The following is a 21,236-nucleotide window of genomic DNA, read 5'->3' as shown; positions in this document are numbered from 1 at the left end:
CGCGCCCCCTGTTGCGCGCCGGACGCGCAGTGGAAACCGTTGGAGATGTCATCATATCTCCTGCTCAGTGTCCTTGGGTGTGTGTTTTATTTTTTATTTTTTTAAATGTCAGAGTCTTTGTCCAGCGGACACTAACAGTCTCACTCCATCTGCTGTCATATTTTTATGCACCTCCCTCTGCATCGACTTTTTTGCGCACCCTTTAGCGCCCTCCGTGCACCTTTACGCAAAACTTCTACTTGGACCGAGCTGTCCGGACGTCTCCTATGTTGTGCATCACTGCTCCGGGCTCCCCCTCCTCTTCCTCCTCCCCCTCCTCCCTGCACCACCTCCTCCCCCCTCCTGCAGCTCCACCAACCGGACTGTAACGGGACACTTTGAGCACAGAACTAACCGCCTGGTGAGCGTCTTCCTTCCGCTACGGTCAGAGGATGCTGGGGATGTTTGCGCTGCCGCAGTAAGTGAGTGAACATTGATCACTGATCACTGACACCTGGATGATCGGAAGGACGAAAGGCAGCAGGAGGATTTGAACTCGGGATGGTGAGCAGCAGTGCTTTCTAACTTATAATGATGATGATTGTCTGCAGGGGAGGATTTGCAGCTCGGGTTTGCGTCACTACACAACAACTTACAATGGAACAATGTTGCGGCTCACCTGCATCACAGCTGTAGAACATGTCATACAGTACATCCTGTGAATGAGCTGTTGGATTATTGCTTAAATAAATCAGGCTGCATTTGAAAGTAACAGTTTCTAATTCATTCATTCATTCATTTTGGACATTCTGACAAACATAATAATTCAACATTTGTGTGTGTGTGTGTGTGTGTGTGTGTGCGTGCGTGCGCGTGCGCAACCTGATCCAAAGAGAAACGTGGATCTCTTTTCTTCAGGAGACAAATGCAGTCACTCTGGATAATCAATAGAACTTAAACGCTGCATGTCTTCTATAAACTAGATTTAAACACCTACAAACCTAAAGAAATATAATGGTGAGGTAGTGCATGGATTATTATTTATTTATTTTTTTTTTAACTTTAATATTTAGTGTCACATGTGTTTCCTTAAAGCAGTGAATGCAGCCAAAGCACATCTTGGGCTGTTATGCCTTTTATACTCCTAAGCCACTTAGTTACATAATCCCATATAAAGCATGCAGTGCAGTGGTATTGTAGCTGATGTGCAATGGTGTATTGGAGGTGAATCTCAGGGATTTCGTTATTATATTTAATATAGTGTGGATTGGGGGGGAAAATAATATTTTCATTCAGTTAAATGTCTCTGAATGTCAAACCTACAGAACCAAAAGTAATAAATAGACAAATACTGTCCTTTTTAAATATGCAGTATAAAAAATAAATAAACACAACTTGTGACTACTTTTTAAAAGATTATTTTATTAAAGCGCTTCCTCACTGAGCCAATAGAGCTCAATAAAGTTCACAGTAAACTGTATTTAAGGTAAAAATAAATAAATACATTTTAAAAAGTAGATTTTAAAGTGGAATGCAAACCTACTGGTATTAATGTATCATGTTCTTCTATCTCCTTCAAATTGAAATGAAATGCCAGTATCTGAACATTACTAATGAGTTATTGGTTCCTTCAGTACTGGAGCGCGTCTTGTCAGAGCTGAATTACTGATGCATCTAATGCGGCAAACTGTCTGTTCTGTATAGTCATGCAACATGATAGTGCTCACCATGGTTTGCCACCCAGAGTAAAATAATGTAGATACTCCCGACCAGAGAGGGAAAACTTTTGTTACAGCAGGGGCCATGTGATTGTCTGATCTGGGTCACATTATTAACATTCATGTCAGCATTTAGAACCTTGACCGATCGGTGCCTTAATACAGGAAAGAATAAAGTTGTTGTTTTGTTTTTTTTTTTTGTTTTTTGGATTTTTGGAGTCATCTTCTGTGTTTTTTTAAGTCATTGTTTTGCATTTTTTGTGTGATTTTCTATTATTTTTATGAATTTTTCTTATCATTTTGTATATTTTTGTTGTAGTTTTATAGTCATTTTGACCATTTACTTTGGGTGTGCGCAGAATTTGAAGGGCGCCAGTTGCCCATGTCTGCTCCAGACAATAATCATGTTCTAATGTGTGGTGAATCGATGACGACCAAACTGACGGATCTATAACTTCTCATGCCATACTGCAGCAACCATGGAGCCAAAGCCATGACTGATCATAAATGTGCATAAAAGTGCAAATCTAACTTTAGAAATTGGCTAAAACTAACTACATGGAGGCTCTAAGTTCATTCTACAAACATCTTACGGTAAAAAGCTGGGTCACATTCTCTTCTATATTTTGCCATTAACATTTGATACTTTTGACATCCTCATCAGATTTTGGTATCTAAAGCTGAAGGTTAAGAGGTCATCGACAATAATATATTAGTTGATGACATTTTATGTAGAGCAGGGTGTCAAACTCATTTTAGTTCAGGGGCAAAATACAGATGACTTTGGGTTCAAACTGGCCACAGGTTATAGGCAGGGAAAACAAATGCAAAAGCAATTTTAATAGTCTTTTGTACTTCCATGTATAAATAATGTGTCAAGTATGCTTTGCACCAACAATATCCAAGCAATATGTGTCAGATATCAGACCCTGTAGGATCTTAATTTGAATTTATCTGATTTCATGGTCAATTTTTATGAAATTTGTTTCTGTGTTCTTGTATTTGGAGGGGCTGAGATACTGTATCTACAAGTGAATTAGTTGGGGTTTTTTTTTGTTTTGTTTTTTTTTACACGTTTCATGTTTTCTTCATCATTTTCTTCACATAATAATACTATTTTAAAGCATGATTTAATTGATTAAGTTGACCTTCAAAAATCTTTTCCTATTTCAAAATTTGACACATGCTTACTTTTAGTATACTCAAGTTCATTCAGAATTTTTCTTTTTTTTTTTTTTTTACAGGAAAGAGAGAAAGTCACATTGCAGTAAAACAACATGAGAACAGGATCCACTTGAAAATTGTCTCTAAACCAAAAACTATTTAAAGTTTTGACATGCAAGGAAACTTCCTGGGCGACTTTAACAACTTTCTGTGCCAGAGTTTTCAAAGCAGCTCCACTGCCAACAAAATCACATTGCATCAAGTCTTTAGTGTCTGTTGTGGGACAGTTTCCCATTTATAGCAACCAATAACTCAGTCCGAGCGTGAACAAGAGGAGCGTGATTTATTTTTGCTGCTCCTGCAATTAATTTTTTTTTGTTCATGTACTAACTTCAGCAACATCCCAGTTTCATGTTTCAAGTTCTACATCTCATTGTCTTTATTCATTGTCTTACTTTTTCTTTGTTTCTCAGTGCTGCCTTGATGCCACAGTGTGTCCTGGTCCGCCCTAATCCTGCACAGAGTATCTGCTCAGACATCTCTAATCTACACTTTGGTCTTCCTTACCTATTCTTCTGCAGCTATGTGCCCCTAATGCCCCCAATCAGAGCTAGTCCATCACAACTCTGTTTTTTCTTCAGAATGGAAGAATCCATCATTTTTAGGCTGAATTAATTCAATTCCTACATTGTGACCTCTCTTAAGAACAATCAAACTTACCAGCATTGGAACCAGTTGTTCCTCTTTGTGTGAATTTTGCTGAGAATATAAACAAGTAAGAGATAACTAAAGATATTCTCTATCTTGGGCTGTGGCTGGAAAACTTTTTCATTGCACAAGTTTTTATATCTTGCAAAGAAAAGAAAAGCCCCAGAGAGGTTCTTCAGGGCTCTGTGTTTGGACTCCACCTCTTTTTCACTGCTTAAACTGAGCTTCCCACTTTGAGTCGGTGTGTTTTCCAAATGCTGTCATGCCCATCATCAGCAACGCCAACCATGACTTCAGCAACCTGTCCGTCAGTGATGACAGCAGCCTGGACCGAATCTTTACTGAGATCCCAGAGACGGAGACCATCAAGGTATGAAAACCACAAACCTCAAACCAAAAAGTTAAAGATTCTCCCAAAAACAAAATCTCTACAATATGTTTCTTCTGCTGATGCTCATTCTGTGTTGTTTCTAACTTTTATTCAACAAGGGTGTTTATTACAAGAGGGCTCAGTTCATCCGTCGACCAGAGGACCTGCTGTCCATTGACCACACCCTGTTGGCAGTTATCAACGTTGGAGGAAATCGTTACACTTTTCCCTGGAGCACCTTGGAGCAGTTCCCTCTCACACGCCTTGGCCGCCTCTGTGGCTGCCGATCGCCAGAAGACATCGCCAATGTTTGCGATGACTACGATGAAGCCCACAAGGAGTACTTCTTTGATCGCTCGCCATCAGCTTTTAGGGTCATCCTCAACTTCCTGGCTGCAGGGAAACTACGCCTGCTGCGCGAGATGTGCATCCTGTCCCTGCATGACGAGTTGACCTATTGGGGCGTGGAGATGACGTACATGGAGCGCTGCTGCAAGAGGAAGATGTACACGCGTATCGAGGAAACACATGAGCAGGAAAGACGCGAGGAAGAGCGCAGGCAAAGGAACGCAATGCAATGGGTACCAGTGGAAGAGACACAGTATCGGAAACTGATGAACTGGCTGAGAGATACAGTGGAGAATCCACAATCTGGCATACCAGGAAAGATCTTTGCCTGCATGTCAGTGATCATGGTGGCAGTGACGGTCATCAGCTTGTGTATCAGCACCATGCCTGACCTCAGAGAGGAAGAGAACCGGGTGAGTTTAACGTCAACAATTAGACAATATAAACATAGCCCAACACTTGCTGAATATTTATCATAATAAGGTTATTTAAGAAGATCCATCAAAAGCTGTCTTTTAATCAGATTATTTATGACTGGTGTGTGTGAATACAGTTGTCACATCACATAAAGTTTTTCTGATTCAAGTTGCTAAGGACGACCATTTATATTATCAGATAAAGACTAAGGCTGTGTTCGAAATCTCATACTACACGTACTATACACTACACACTCAATGAGTACTGTATGTACTGTCTACTATATACTATTAGTATGATTAGTATGGTGACCATTCTCACTAAAGTATACTTCCAAGTTTCCCAAAATGCATTTCAAACCTACAACGACTAAAACCTGAAGCACATTGAGGCTAGATATCTCCATTGATTCGCCATCTTTGAAAGTTCTGAAAACATTTTAAGCAAGAAAGTGACCAAGTAGAATATCAACATTTGGTCATTTCATCCATAAAACCCACGTATACACACACATTTCATTCCGACATTTCAGAGATGCCATATTGTCCACCATTGTGCTAATGACAATGATAAATGTTTTGCACATTGCACTGTGGGATCTGGAGTCCCCTAGATGAATGCATAGAAGAGTTTTTTTTTTTTAACTTGCCAGCAGATTCCTTGTGTTTTTCCCCACAAACACTGCCCGAGTGACTAATCCCAACACAGTTCTCCTTGTCTGTTGAGCGGCAGTTTCAACCTTTTATACTTTTTTCTTTTATTCTTTAAACATGAGGCGGTGGTGGCGTAAAGGTTAAGAAAGTGGAGGGTCATCGGTTCAAATCCAACCTGAGTCATAACTGTGGGATGTTGAGTAAGTCCCTTAACCCTAACTGTATGTTGCTTTGGATAAAATTGTCTGCTAAATGAAATTGTAATCTTGTAAATATACAACAAAGTAAAAAACAGGCCTCGTCTCTACAATCATGAAAACATCACATTAATACATCACATAGCACAGCATGGATATTGTTATGTTTGCTTGAAGAAACATGTAAATGTTTCAGAGAAGAATGAACATGCGTGTTTAGTTTTTTGCATAACAAATGCAGATATTGTATTTCTGCATTAAGTCATGATTTAAACATAAAAATACACTTTGGGTCACTGCTTTGTAAATATCCCTGTGATTGCTGCTGAGCTTGTGTGTGTCCTGTGATCTTTAAAGACCCATCACAGCATGGAATTATAAAGGCCGAGCTGCTCACTGAGGCCTGTCCCCTATCTGAATAATGAAATGTGGCCATCACGGAATGCTGGAGAACCAGCTTGCTCACACAAATGTACATCAGCTGATTCTCTAACAAATGCATAGATTTGAACTCATTAACCTACACTCTAATGTGTCCCCAGAGTCACATGCCCACATCTGCCCCGTGCGGGCATTTACAGATACAACAGCCATGAACTCGTCCACTGTAACCGACACGGCTAGGTCTGAATTATGCACGCATTTACTCTCAAGTTCTCTGCGTGCCCTATAGCTAAACCCTGACTGCAGCATATCTGTCATTCAGTCAAGAACTATTTTTAACCAAAATCAATATTCATGCTTGTTTTATGCAGCAGTGAATTTTAACACTTTTTCACAACTCACGCACATAATGTTTACCTTTAAGACTTATGTGTGCATAGGTCCACCATATGCACAGTTGATGTACTAAATGTTTTCACACGAGGGGTAGTGAAAAAATTGCTAGTCCATGAATCATGATTTTATAATTGATGATTTTAATCGATTCTTAAATTTCCAAGGTACAATTATGTACATTGTATTATTACATTATAATACAAACCAAGCGAGTCCTCCTAATTGGGATATTTCAATTACATTATACAATATTGAAGGTGCTTTGTGGTGTTACTCAAAAGAGAAGTACTACTGAATGGTATGTGGAAGATCAATAATTAGCAATAATCAAATATTTAATTGATCAGTTTATAGAATAAATGAGACTTCAATAATCACAATCAATTTGGGAAATTTTGATGATTAACCACCACTAACGCACATGTACTGCAAATGTACAGATATTTACATGGATATCATACCACCTTTTTTTACCTGATAATGATACTTTTAACTTCTTAACATTAAATTAGTGATTCTTTAAGAGAGCTTCATAATTCCATAATAACTGAATAATCGAGGAAACACTTGTGAAATTAATTTAGTGAACGTCAACATAAGTTACTGTTTAAACACAAATGAGGACAGAAAGGAGCATACATCAGCAAATATGCAAAACTAAACATAACCTAACTGTGGCATTGTTCATTTCCATCCCAGATGAAGACTTACTGAGACTCTGACTGTCCACTTCAAAAGTCGATAAAATTACACATCTTAGAGGGCTGAGAATCCTGCAGCTTTTAGACGTCTCCCTACTTCAACACAGCTAAGAGGTTCAATATTAGGCTTTCTGCAGAGGTGCATGATACAACATTCACAGATTTAAGAGTGTTTGAGCAGGAGCATTTCTACAATCTGCTGGATTTAACGTCTTTACCACTCCTTTGTTAGGAGGTCCTAAAGGTAGCTTTCAGATAAAAATCAGTGCCAGAATATTCTGCAATTGCTGTGTTGGCAAAACCGTTGGCTGATACAATGTGGTGAGAGTGGCTCACCGAGTGGCTGTGGAGCGCTGATCTGACTGCACGGTGACCTTTACTTCCAATTTCCACTGGATGTGTAATTGCTGCGTATCTGCTGCGTAACAGCAACGGAGCTAATACCTTTTCATCTCCAGTCATTGCGTCAATTTCCACAACAATATAAGGTCGTGTGGAGCACGATAAAATACTGTGTGTTCAAGGTGGATCGTATTTCTATCCATTTTCCAACCCGCTTGCTCCTTTTCAGGGTAGCAGGGGCCTTATGGTGCTTATCTCCAACTTTCTTCATGTGCTAGGTGGGGTTACACCCTGGAGAGGACAGAAGTGGATTGTATTTCACATATAAATGTTGACCTCATCCGGGGTTGAATCACAATAACCTCCACGAAAGTGGAAGGTCTACAGGGTGGGACTGAGTCCATTTCCTTCTGCTCCTCTCCAAGGACACAATGAACTGTTAGTATGGCTTTGGCTATATTGCACAATTATGCATGAATTAGCGAGATCCTGAGTCCTTGCTGCAGCAAATACACATCACAAGCGGAGGTTCTTTCGTTATTCCGTTTTAAAATCAAATCAAAATAACAAATAGTGTGCATATGTTGTTTTACTGACTTGCAACCAAAACAGAAATACAGAAACCACAAAAACCAGTAAAGCAGCATTTTTCTGTTTTGAAATGAAATCTTGTTCTATTTGTGTGATATTTGGATATTTACATGGAAATTAGAGTGAGAGCTTAAGCACGTCACATTCTGTCAGAGCGTGTTACGTTGTTACGGTCCAAATAGTATCCAAATCAACTTGTAACTGACTATTGACTGTGAGGCTGGAGTGAGGAGGAATAGATGTTATAACTTCTACCATTTGACACTTTTGCAAAAACAATTACAGCTTTTTTGGGGGCATTAAAAAAATATATTTTGCACGTCATAGAGGGGCATGCACTGGCCATGCCCCCCCTGCTGACCTACTGTGTCCCCCCACCCCACTCTTCCCACTAACTTTTTTTTGCTATCGCAACTGACTGTGTCCATTCACTGGCAGCACACGGTAGCCTGCTCTCTTGATTCTGAAGGCCTTAGATTTCATAGACCCTGACAACAACACAAGCTAGCTGAAATATGATTGGATAAAAACTGTACCATAATATACACCACTGGAAGCAGGTTGCTTTTACGTGACATCACATTGCTGCATCGCGAGAGCGCGAAATTCAGATGGAGGGCAGGAAGTGAAGTAGCTTGACAATCTGCCATCTGAAATAATCAAAATGTCCATGTTTTGTAGAGTTTACGGCTGCTCCAATTGTTCTAATCGAGAAAAGGAAAATAGATTTTATAGAGTACCGAAGATTGTCGTTCACAAAGGTGAGAAATGTAAAAAACTCACAGAACAATGCCGTGAAAAGTGGATTTCAAACCTACGTCTGCGGTTGGGAGGAGCAGAGTGTGCTGATGCCCGTGTCTGTAGCGACCCCTTTGTCAGAGGTATGTTAGCAAGCTAACTTTGTTTTTGTGGCTGTGTCTGGCATTTCTCTGCACAGAGAAGGAGCAGGGCAGTGTGCAGCGCTTGGCTCTGCTTCCGAAACTGCGGTGTAAAAAGCACAGCTGGCTGTCATTCTTGCGTAAGTCCCTCATTGCTACGATGGCAGCTGGTGCGTCCTGCTCTGGCTAGTGTTGCTGCTGCGCAGGCCACACGGCATGCACTCCGTACAGCCGTGATGCGAGCAGAATCTGATCGGCTTCCTCAGTAGTCCTTAGCCCGCACCAGAGGCGAAGTGGCCAAAGCCGTACACACGTACAGCGAGAGCTGGCGTAGAAACAGCTGGATGGAGAGGAACAAGGTGTTACCTGATCCTAGCAGCGTGAGCATATTTTCCATTAGCTCTGTGGGTTTACTGTCCCCCAAACCATTGAGTGACAGCAGGCGATCCGCTCGTTCCATGTCGGACAACTGGAAAAGACGGAGGAGTTGATGTTTAAGAGCGGTGTATTTGCTGTGCACCGGTGGGTCTCGCAGCGATCCCATCACTCGGTGGGTGGTGGATGAATCCAATGCCGCGACGACGTGGTAATATTTCCGCAGTGAAACCTCGGAGCTGGAACTGGGCTTTGACGTGCTGAAATTACGGCTCCAGGTAATTTTTCTAAAACTCTGGTAACTTGACCGGAGCTGCAAACATCCCGGGCCCCCTGGCTTGTGCACCCTCAACAGACATGTTCAAATATCAAAATCATCAATGCGAAAGCCGTGAAAGATAAGACAGACGGGTATGTCGAGTTGGCTTTCTTTATTGCTTCACACACAGCATGACAGTTCACCTGTTAAAACACTACGGCTGTATCACCGCACTTCCTCTTTTAACACATCACCTTTATGTATTAATAACATTTCTATTCACCAGTTCATCAGTAATGTGACTTATGCGTTGCTCCTGTTTTTGTCTGGTAGTAAAATTCTGCCCCCGTCTGTGGGTCCCCACTGTGTGGTGAGCTTAAAACATGAAGCTCTCGTCCTAGTTAGCCTTAAATATCCAAATATCTCACAAACAGAACAAGATTTAATTTTGGAATAGAAAAACGCTGCTTGTCTGGTTTTTGATTTTTCTGTAATTCTGTTTTGGTTTTAAGTTAGTAAAACAAAATAACCACACCGTTTATTTGTTATTTTGATTTGGTTTTCAAACGGAATAACCAAAGAACGAAGGGTACACGTTTCGATGGATAGCAGATTACGCAGCAGTTACGCATCCAGTGGGAATCTGGCATTAGATATCTGATAAACTGCAGTCATCATTTGGATTGGTTTTCACTCAAACATTTAATGCTTAAAACTCAACAAAGTCAGCTAGAAATCTAACTTTTCCTATTTTTCTTAGGATTTGATATTACAGCATGCATTTGAGATTCTTTAAGAAGTTACTAACAGCAGAAGCACTTTAATAAAGGTTTCTGATATGAGCAGTGGAAGGATGTGTTGCAGGAGGTTTGCCTTTGCAGAATGCTTGATGAGTTGCTCAGGATGACTTTAGGGAATCGACAGCCTTTCTGAGCAGTATCCATGCAGTTATTAGTGACATACGGACACAGAGCGAGCATATAGTATAGTGTATAGTAAACCTACATGGCTGAGTGACACTTTTGATATGAACCCCATTAAGTTTTTGACACAGCAAATCTGTTCATATTTTCCCAGAGGGTGGAACAAATGTTGAAGTCGTACTGTTGTGGGGTTTTTTCTTGAGCAGTAAAATCCTTGCTATGATTTGCCAATAGATGATTCACATAAATAGTAGCATGATAATCCAGTGGCATGTGCAGATACAAAGGCTTTAGCGTTCACAATAGAGTTTTAAACATGAATAGGTAAATGGATTTCCCTGCTTGATATTCATGCCGGTAAATGGCAAGGCATGTGAAAGTCCATGGGAGGAATCAAACCCTCCTTTAAGGTGAACACTAATCAGGGATCAGCTTGTTTCCCTACATCTGACTTGAAATCATGGGCTGTGTTTGAAATCACATACTAACATATTACTCAATGAGTATTTACTGGCTACTCTATACTAAATACTATATTAGTATGATTACCACTGAAGTATACTTCCAAGTTTCCCAAGATGCATTTCAAACCTACAACGATAAATATCTCTGTTGATTTGCCACCTTTGAAAGTTCTGAAAATATTTCAAACGAGAAAGTGACCAAACTCGCGGAAAAAACATTTCATGCCGACATTTCAGAGATTTTTGGAGACCCTCCATTGTGCAACTGACAAAACTTCCGGTTCACTTCGGAACAAGAGCCCTATTTACAAAAGGGTTAAAAAAGGAATGAAAGACAAAAAGAGACGCTTTTGTTTTGAAAAGAGGATGCTTTATTTTTAGCTTGAAGCCGGTCCCAGAACGATTTTATCTTCCTCTCGCAATGCATCATGGGGCGGTTGAGTATGACTAGTGTGCCCACCATGCACATCTGGGTATTTCTCGTATACTCATCCTTTCCATACTGTCTAATGTGAACGCACCACATACTCATTTTGACGTCAAACTTAAAATGAGTTGTACGTTAGTGATGCCATTTCGAACACAGCCATGGACATACTTGGTTCTTATCAAACCTTATTGGTTCCTGAATTGATTTTGAATGCAGGATGTAGGACTATTTGTGTGATTTTTAATCCCCTGGGATCCATTATTATTGGTGTATACTTGAATAGCACAGCCTTGATTGACTGTTGTGGATTTTTTTTGAAAACTTTACTAAGCAAGTCTGTTTCTCTGAGTAGCATGTGTGCAGAAAGATGGCAGGAAATCAGCAACCATGTGTGGGGGAAAACAAGTCCATCTGCTTTTTTCATGCTTCTGATTTGTAGGATATTCTTGTTTGTTAAGTGACTGAGGTCAGAAAGCTGACGGGAAATCAGTCACATTTATTGAACAGGTTTAAACAGCTTTGTGTCGCTATTGTTCTTGTCTGTCATCCTGATGCAGATGACTCTAAAAAGTAGAAAAAAAGCAAGAGAAAGGGAGATCAATCTAATATTCAGAATCACTTACGATGGAGGAAAATTTGAAGTAGTTTGAAAAATGAAAAATGTGCTGAAACTGCATAAAAACTAGAAATGGAAATGAAACAGAAGATATAATAATCCCCTTAGCATTCACCTTCATCTCTGCTCCTCTGTATGCTCTGTGTTCCTTTGTGTCCTCGGCTGATCCCCTTTTATCACACAGTATATCATTATCAGCTAAATGCTTTTGGAGGAGTCCTAATCTTAAAAGCTTAGTTTTAAAGCTTCCTGATAAAAACCAGTCTTTCATCCCCTCACCTCCTGCTGAGCACTGTACATGTCTGCACTTTCTATAGGATCTGTGTTCATGTAAATTAGGGCTCCTGGAGCTGCTGTCATTTTAAGCTCTGCTATTAAATAGTATATTATTAATGATCGCATTCACTCATTGAGTCACAGTATATTTTCTTGTCTTTTATGTAAAAAAAATATTTCAAAAGTATATTTACACAAGCTGTTATTACTTTGTCAATATTATAAGAGATTTGGGACTATATGAATTTGTTTGCTTCAAGCACCAATTGAAACCTGTAAAATGTTGGTTAATGTTAAATCAATTAAGTTAGTTTTTAGTAAAAATTTGCAACCATGTCAACAGAAAAGTAAATATTAAGGAAAGTATTTAATCATTAAAATGTCCCACTTGCTGGCTTCTCAACATATATATTTTTTAAGTGTTGAAAAGTTGTTATTTTAAATAAATAAAATGCGTAAAATAAATTAATGAATCAATTAAATGTCTCATTTTCTTTAAAAACTTTAAAGTTCCATAATAAAATGGCCTATTTAGAATCTATTTCTAACAAAAAAAAAACATATTTTGGGCATTTTCTTTAAAGTATTGATGAAATGTATTTATATATTAAAAAAAAAAAAAAAAAAAAAAAAAAATATATATATATATATATATATATATATATATATATATATACACGCCAACACATGAACTGATCACACAGCGATAATGCATTCATGCTCAGAGAGAACATGCAAACCTCTTTGCACGGAAAGACACCAGGGACTAAATTAATTAACTTTTTAAATAATTTCCCTGATAACAGTTACGTTGTTTTTACAGCAAACAGCGAAGATCTTTTCCAAAGTGGTTCACTGCTATGTACAGTAGGTTGCTGGTTCGATTCACATCAGACATTGATTTTGACTTCAAGTCCCTTTCTGCTTTGGGGAAAAAGTGTTTTACTTTAAATTGCTTTTGTGTTTAATTGTTTGTTAGATATAAGTTAGGTTAGTAAGGCTAATTGTTTCAGTGCTACTTTTTATTTTGAACATAAATTGTGACAAAGGCAGAAACAGAGAAACTTTGTAATTTTTAATAACTTGTGAATCACATTGTGTTAGAGGCCGTACTTTAAAGTTTAAAAATCATTGCTGAACACCAACGCATTTTATTTTCTTTTGTTATAAAAAGTAAATAATTAAAGATAAATGTTTGATTAATGAGGAATTAGAGAATTAGAGATTTTTTTTAACTTCTTTTACACACACAGTTTGTTTTCCAGCGGTGCAGCAGGATGTTCTTATATTGGGTGTGAAACATAGTGATTTGCACTCTGTGATGCTGAGTCCAGAACATTACACATGGGCAATAAATGCTAATGATATTCAATATTATCTGCTTCATATATTAGTGAATATTATTTCGTGGCTGACTGGTGTACTCTGCTTACATGACACATTCTGACATGTATGAAGTATTTTAAGGCTGCGTTAGACGTAATGACCCTTTTAAACACAGTTCACCTTTAAAGCTAATGGACTTCTGCAATGATCTAGAGCCTAGGTTTCTAAAGTGGGCTACGGGTACCCCCAGGGATATGCAAATTGTCATAGTGGGTACGTGAATAAAGATGAAAAACAGCGTTACAACATTAGAAAATAGAATATAAATCTATCAGAAGTCAGGAGCATCCATGCATTACCAAAAATTACACATGCAGAGCCCCATCAATAAAGTTCTGTGCATTTGTTCAACCTCACATTTCTCACTAAAGTTGTTGCGAGTTGTATTTCACAGTTTCTTTTTCCAAAATAAAATAGATTGTTTCTCACTGAAAATGCCAATAGACTAATTAATAAAACAAATCAAGTGATAATTCTGAATAAGATGTTTTATTGTGTGCTTACAAAATATTATTCTTTTTTTAAATTATACTGTCTATTGTTCCTCGAATTTCACTGTAGGAATACATTGTATATGACGTCACATTATTATGTTTAAGTGTGGAGGAGTAGGGGACAGGGGTGGACTGTCCATCTGGCATACTGGGCATTGTCCCGGTGGGCCATCCACCCGAAGTGAGCGAGTCCGGTCTGCTACGTTAGTGGAGGCAGACATGGTAACAGGTGGCCAAAAATGGTCCAAAAGTGGCTAAAACATGTCAAGAAAAGAGTGTAAAATGATTAAAATGGGCTAAAAGCAGTCAAGAGTGGGCAAATAAAGAGGAACCAGATGGTATGTAATGGCGAAGGGTAACTTAAATGGGCAAAATATGGCTAACAATAGTGAAAAAGGGCAAAATGTGGCAAACAATAGTAAAAAAGGGTGAAAATATGGAACAAAAAGAAGCAAAATGAAGGGTAAAAAAAGGAAAGAAGTGGTATTTATTGGTATTTCTAGCTTCTTTGGATGAAAAGAAAGGACAAAAATTGGTTTAAAGTGTCAAAAACAACTTGATAAAAAAAATTGACAAAAAGGGATATTTATTGGCAAAAGGTAACTAAAATCTGATACATTGGACAAAGGAAGTTGCAAAATGGCAAAGTAATATAGATTAAAAAGGGTTAAAAAAATTCCCCCTTTTAATGTTTTCTGGGGGAATAATAATTTAAATTAAGACATAAAGAGCCATATTGAGCATCACTGACTTAATAACAGCTTTTACATGGTGTCCGCTGATAGTGTAGTGGGCTGGTGAGGACACAAAATGCCAAGGCTGAATTTTTGTCCCAGTCCGCTCCTGGTATTAGGTACACTAGTGCAGGCCCGTAGGAAGTAATACAGAAAAGTGGGAGGTTAAGTAGCTTTTTTGTGGATGGTTTACACAGGAACTTTAATTCCTCTTTAATTCAGAAAAAAAAGTTAAATCCTCCTTCAACTGACCTTGTAAACACTCAATTCCTAATGCAAATTTAATTCTGAAATAAATTCTGAAGACAGGCCCACAGACTGATAGATAAATGACTTCAGGTTAAATGTCTGAAGGGGTACCAGACTGTGAAAAGTTTGGGAACCACTGATTTAGAGACTGCTGTGAAACAAAGATAATGTCCAGCAAATGAGACTTTTTAAAAAGATCTAAATGTAATGTCTTCCACAGGCAGGAACTAAAAACAAGGCTCAGCCTTTTATCTGTCGTTTCACGACGTACAGCTCTGTGGAGAATCACTTGGAAAAGATGAAAGTATCTGACTGAGATAAGATCTGAGAGGAGTTTCTGCTTATGTGTGGATCCTTAGCCTTATGTGGCCTTTTGAATTTGGATAGAATTCCAACTCTTTTTTTTTTTTTCTTAGCATTGTTTGTATTTTGTGCATTATTCAGTTTCTTTCTACATGTGATGAGCGAGTCACACACTGTAAGTGACACCTTTTGATGGATTATGTCTTTGTCCGTGTGCCTGTTTTATGCGCACATGCACACTTTTTCATCCTCCAAATCCCAAAGATGTTGCCCCATCATCAATCACGAGTCTTGTTGTGATAGTGTTTAACAACTGGAGCACACAACTCAGGCTGCATTCTCTGTGTGAAATAATTTCCTGCTTGCTCTTCATAATTTCTAGCTGCATTAAGTGAACATGAAGGGAACATAAATTGATTTTTATAAACTGTGGAGCAGCCGTACATGAGGATGGTGTTTTAGCAGCGAGTCGGAGAGAGGCTAATTCATAAAAAACTTGTTAGGTGAAGTCAGCACCTGAAACAATGCAAGCAAGAAAATATATCAGAAATAAGATCAGAAATACTTAAATATTTTCTTTTCTTGGGAGAACTTTGTTACAGAGGCTTGAGACATATTACAAATGAAAAGGAGAAACACCAAAACAATACGCAAATTTTGCTGCCTCGTGGTCAAGTTTCCATTACAGTTTTCCCAAATTCATTCGAAAAAATTAAATTAATGTAATTTACATACACATATTTTAAAGGTCCCATGTCATGCTATTTTTCACCCATCTCCATTTGTTTTAAAAACCCCAAAAACATAAAAGTCACTTTCTGAGCAACTCTACACAAACGGGCTGTTTTGTGACCTACTTATGCATATTCATGAGTGGGCGTGTCTATAGACGGGACACTGACTTCCTCCTCCCCGCACGGTGACGTGGGGCCAGAGGACGGCCCGCCCTCCTCCCACCCACTCCATAGCCAAGCTCATGCTGCTTTATAAACACGAGACAGAGCTGGTACACACATAGACTGTAGAAAATACATACATAGCACTGTGCGAAGGACGTTGAAATGCTCACCTTTGTGGGCGTGTCTGTTTACATGTCAATCACGACAGAGAGCTTCCTGGAGGCGCGGCTTCTCCAGCTCAGTGTCAAATTCCTCATCAAAGTGGGAACGTGTCATCAAATTGGAGTGAGGTGTTTGTGCTCACCCTGCAGTAAGAAAGGAGCAAATCACCCTCTAACTAACGATTGAGGGAATCAATGTAAAAAGACTTTGGGCATGTGTATGAAGCCTAAATACCACTTTATAATGTTTAAAGCACGGAAAAATCTATTTAGCTTAACATGGGCCCTTCAAGTGCCATAAAACAGTATATATTATTGTTAGTTTCATGTCACATACTACTGTATGTTAGTTCTACCTCAGGTGTGTAGTATAAGTTGTCATGAAATGGTCCCAAACTTTTGAGACTTCAGGTTGGTTCTTCTTCTGTTGCACAATTCTTCTTCACAATGTAAATGGTGACACTGCGTCCAGTAATTCTTGTATGGTACTGCAGCACAAATAAAGCAGAAAACGGCTGCCGGCCTGATTTTATCATGAATTTACAACTAATAAAGGATACGTTGATGCAAATTTTTGATAATCTCAAACTCTGCCTATGATTAAAACAAAGGAAAAAAAGGATGAAAGAAAGGTAAAAAGAAAATGTACGTAAGACTGTTAATACATACAGTACATAATTTAGTAAAAGCCTACAACGGATAGGGAGTGCATGTCGAAGCATTCACTACAAGGATTGCATTCATAGTTTCAGAAGCTCAGGGACACACACACACACACACAGACGTAGACTTTCAAATTGAATGACTTTAATTCTCTGTATAGCTCGACTGCATGGAAATTACCACTCTCTACTATAATCCATCAGATTTCATATTGTTCATAACACTCATGCCTTTCCACCTACAGTCTCTCCGTCTGTCTGTCAGGCATGTATGACCCTATCAGCATGCGGCAGATTCCACGCCTATTACGGTCTATCTGTGTTGCAAGCGCCTGCTCCTGATCTGCCGCACGGCTGCCAAGTGGGATTACTGAGGGAAAAGCAAAGTATGAGGTGTTTATTCTCTGCATGCCAGAATAGGATTACACAGCACAGACAAATACAGCATAATAAACTTAAGTGGTGCAATTTTTAGCATTTTTTTTTTTTTACTTCTGACAGTTATACTGGAACTTTTACCAGCACAAATTTGTTTCACTCTTTGAAGGGTTTTATTATGTTTCACAGTGAAGTTATTTATAAATGAAAGCAGACACGGTGCCTTTATCATCAAGCACCTTTTCATGGCGTGTGTGTGTGCATTGCATTGAAAAGATGTGTAGCTCTCAAACTAAAGACCAGTGTACTCGACTGGTATCCTCTCCCTAAATAAGAGTTTACAGACCAAAATAAATTGCATCTGTGACGTAAAGGTGCTCCAATAAGGTTAATTTTTTTTAATGACCGATATAGTGATTACCTTTCAGGAATAGAGCTACCAGCAGATACTGAATATGGATTAATGAATTAAAAATGATCCCTTTTAATTTTTAATCAAGCATTAACTGCCAACTTTTCTTTGTGGCAGACGTGTGCACTCCACTCTCCCACCCGAAACCAACCTGTGGCGGTTAATGACAATACTGTTGTTAGCTGTCTCTCGTTCAAGTAAATTGATGTTTTTGAAATTAAAATTAAAAATCAATCTCCATCACGTCAATACATTAATAAAGTAAAGGCCAACAAAAAAAAAAAAGCTGTTGCTAGAATAGTGTTTGAAAATAAAAGCGATGTTTCTAAATATCTACACAGTATAATTGTGCTTTGAATGTGTTTTCATTGGAGGTTGTTGCCAAACCTCTTTATACTGTAACACTGTGTATTCCTTTGTTGTTTCACGTCTAATGTGGCAGTAATGATTTTCAAGTATAATGCTAAGAAATGTCCCAGTCTCCTCTTCTGTTTACACGTATCGTGCCATGTTTCTCGGAGAGGAGTGGTCATGTGACCAGGTACCTCGTGTCATGTGACCATGTACGTCATGTTCTGTGATATGTATTTCCGCAAAAAGTGTTTCCATAGAGCATTTACGACACATTTCAATATTGAAACATCTGAAATACCTCCTCATGAAAGCGTAAAAACTTTTTAGGAATATTTGAGTGTTTTTTTTCAAAATGCAGGTGTTTCCATTACCAGGTTTTTTATATTTTGTGTATTTTCAAGAGTAATGGGAAATGCAGCTTGGGATGGTCTGTTAGGACGCCTACTGGACAGGTAAGGAATAACACAGACAGAGGAAAACCAACCTTATGCACAGGGAAAGCTCAGATGTGTGAAGGGTTTAACCAGCTGTGACAATGACACACAACCCGCCCACACACACACACACAAACCAACACACCAGCTGCCCTGTGTCCTGAGGTTCTATACACAACAGCAGCAGCAGCAGGCGTCCATCACTCTGTGCCTGGATCTTTTCCCGTTGGGGGGAGGGGATGCAAAATAAATCAAACCCTGGACTGTCACACCACAGCTTCACCACATCATCACTGCAGGCAAATGTGCTTTTAAGTCACATTGCCAGAAGCAAACACACACACATGTTTTTTTTTTTTTTTTTTTTTTTTTCCATCAGCCTGAACACTTTCAATATCTTTCACCATGTGCTACCACATTTTAAAGTACTATGGAAAAAACTGTTGGTGCTCAAACAATCAAATGACATAACAGCACTCAATAGTTTCTACTGCACTCTTTAAATAACCTTTGGGACCTGCTGCAGTGTACAGTAGTGTGTTTGAAAGTGTGTGTTCTACGTTCAACTCCAATCTTTGAGGCTTTTACCAATGCAAAACAAACCAAGTTGGATGTAGAAACCTTATTCGTGATTTATGTATGAGTTTGGCACACAGCATTCCTTCTCTTTAAAGGGTATTCCCTGATCAGTTCTAATGCGTTGATGTGACATATGATATTTAGAAGTCTTAAGGATTAAAGAGGAAATGATTAAAAATGGTGTAATGAGAAGTCTTTCCACATTAAGTAATTACCTCCACCTACGAGGTAATATTTTCACTTGTGTTCTTTTTTTAGTTATTTATTTGTTTGTCTCTCAGCAGCATTACCTGAAACAGATTTTTATAAAATTTTGACCAAATTTAGACTTTACGCCATTAAACTTTGGAGGGGATCCGGATCAATATACTGATTCTGAATCAATTTTTAAAATTGAAAAATCCCTTTCTTTCATCATAGGAGACATTTCCATTCGTAATTGAGAGATCTTTAGGAAATTTGACTTAGTGTACTGTATCATTATTAAGTGAGGTGAAAGTAATGGATTACAAGTACTCACGTTACTGTAATTGAGTTGCTTTTAAGGGTACTTGTACTTTTTTTAGTTTATTTCTAAATCAATAATTTTACTTGTACTTAAACACGTTTTAAAAGAAGTCTAGTAATTAATTAAATTTCTACATCCAACCGTTACTGTGTAAATTATTATTATTATTTTATTTCCAGCACATTTAACATAATCCATATGTTGTAACATTTTGTTCAGGTTGCAGTTTCTACCTGTTATGTTGATAGCTACATGGCACATTTGGCATGGCACTGTTTTAGAGTTCATAAATATAGCTATCCTTAGAAGCTGGGAATTTTTTTTTTTTTTATTATGAATTGAATTCATTGGTGTTATTTATTTATTTTTAAAGAATTGTACATTTTGACAAACTTTTTATTTTATACAGATGCATTTGTGGAAAATAAATTAAGGTCCAGTTGTCCAAGATCTCGACTCTTCCTTTTTAAGTTTATACATGATATGTAAAGTAACTAGTAACTTTTACTTTGACTACTATTTAATTGAGCTACTTTTCACTTATACTTGAGTATTTTATGTATGACTTACTTGTACTTGAGAAAAATTTCAATCCAGTAACAATACTTCTACTTGAGTAGGATATATCAGTACTCTTTACACCTCTGACTATTAATGGGAATAGGAATTTCTCACAAGCCTTTAAAGTGTGAATGATCATGGTGCAATGATCAGGATCACTGATCCAGATAACTACCAATATCTGGTAATGATTTGCTGCTTGGCAGAGGTTTGGTATCTCTGACTGCTCTTGTTTACTAGTTTTTTTCCACATCAAAAATGAATCGTTGGATTGTAGATTTCTCTAAAATGACAGTATTTGTGTTTGTGAGATCTTGTAATTATTGGTTTAGAGTCCTGCTGAATGCATAGATGTAGGTGTAGATGTGGGCCCTGCTTCAGATGTCACCCCGTCTTTTCCTCATAAACTTGTTTAATAACCGGTTTCTCTTTTATCCCTCTGCCACCAGTTAACCACCCACTCTCCTTTCATCTGTATTTCCTTATATGTCCTCTTTGTCTACCATGCCTTTCCCTCTTTCATGTTTTCCCATTAATGCGTGTGTGTACGTGAGTGTGTGCAAGGCTGTATGTCTTTGTCTATGATGAGGCAATGTGCTGCCTATGTCTCTGCCTCATATGGGGCTCAGTACGAGCAGCCAAGTGTCAAAGGAATCAGTGAGAACTGTCTTTGGGTTGTGGGCGGGCGGCTGTTCACAGCCCTTTTATCATGATACATATCAGGGATTCTCAGAAATTAAAGAACACATTGCATACCTAACCTCGTGCATATTTGTACGTACATGTAAGGATTAGGTTACAGGAGAGCAAGCCTAATAATGAATGGAGGTGTCACATCGTACAAGCTCCTTAATAACCCATGACTTGTGAACACAGTGCTTGAAGAGCAGCATTTCACAATGGGACCAATGGTCTGCTATATTCAACCCCACC

At 38.4% G+C, this 21,236-nt stretch overlaps 1 protein-coding gene across 1 annotated transcript in view; it reads left to right on the top strand.

Annotated features, from left to right (window-relative positions):
- Positions 1-231: 231 nt before the first annotated feature.
- The window catches only part of kcng4a (potassium voltage-gated channel, subfamily G, member 4a), a 35,723-nt gene continuing 14,718 nt past the window's right edge, over positions 232-21,236 (top strand). The window contains exons 1-3 of the mRNA XM_028450514.1: positions 232-543; positions 3,335-3,939; positions 4,059-4,700. Coding sequence (XP_028306315.1) covers positions 3,832-3,939; positions 4,059-4,700 — 750 coding nt within the window. The 5' untranslated portion in view covers positions 232-543; positions 3,335-3,831. The remainder of the gene's footprint in view (positions 544-3,334; positions 3,940-4,058; positions 4,701-21,236) is intronic.

The sequence above is a fragment of the Gouania willdenowi genome, chromosome 6 (assembly GCF_900634775.1).
Source record: "Gouania willdenowi chromosome 6, fGouWil2.1, whole genome shotgun sequence".
NCBI lineage: Eukaryota > Metazoa > Chordata > Actinopteri > Blenniiformes > Gobiesocidae > Gouania > Gouania willdenowi.
This window is presented reverse-complemented; position numbering and strand designations above follow the sequence as displayed.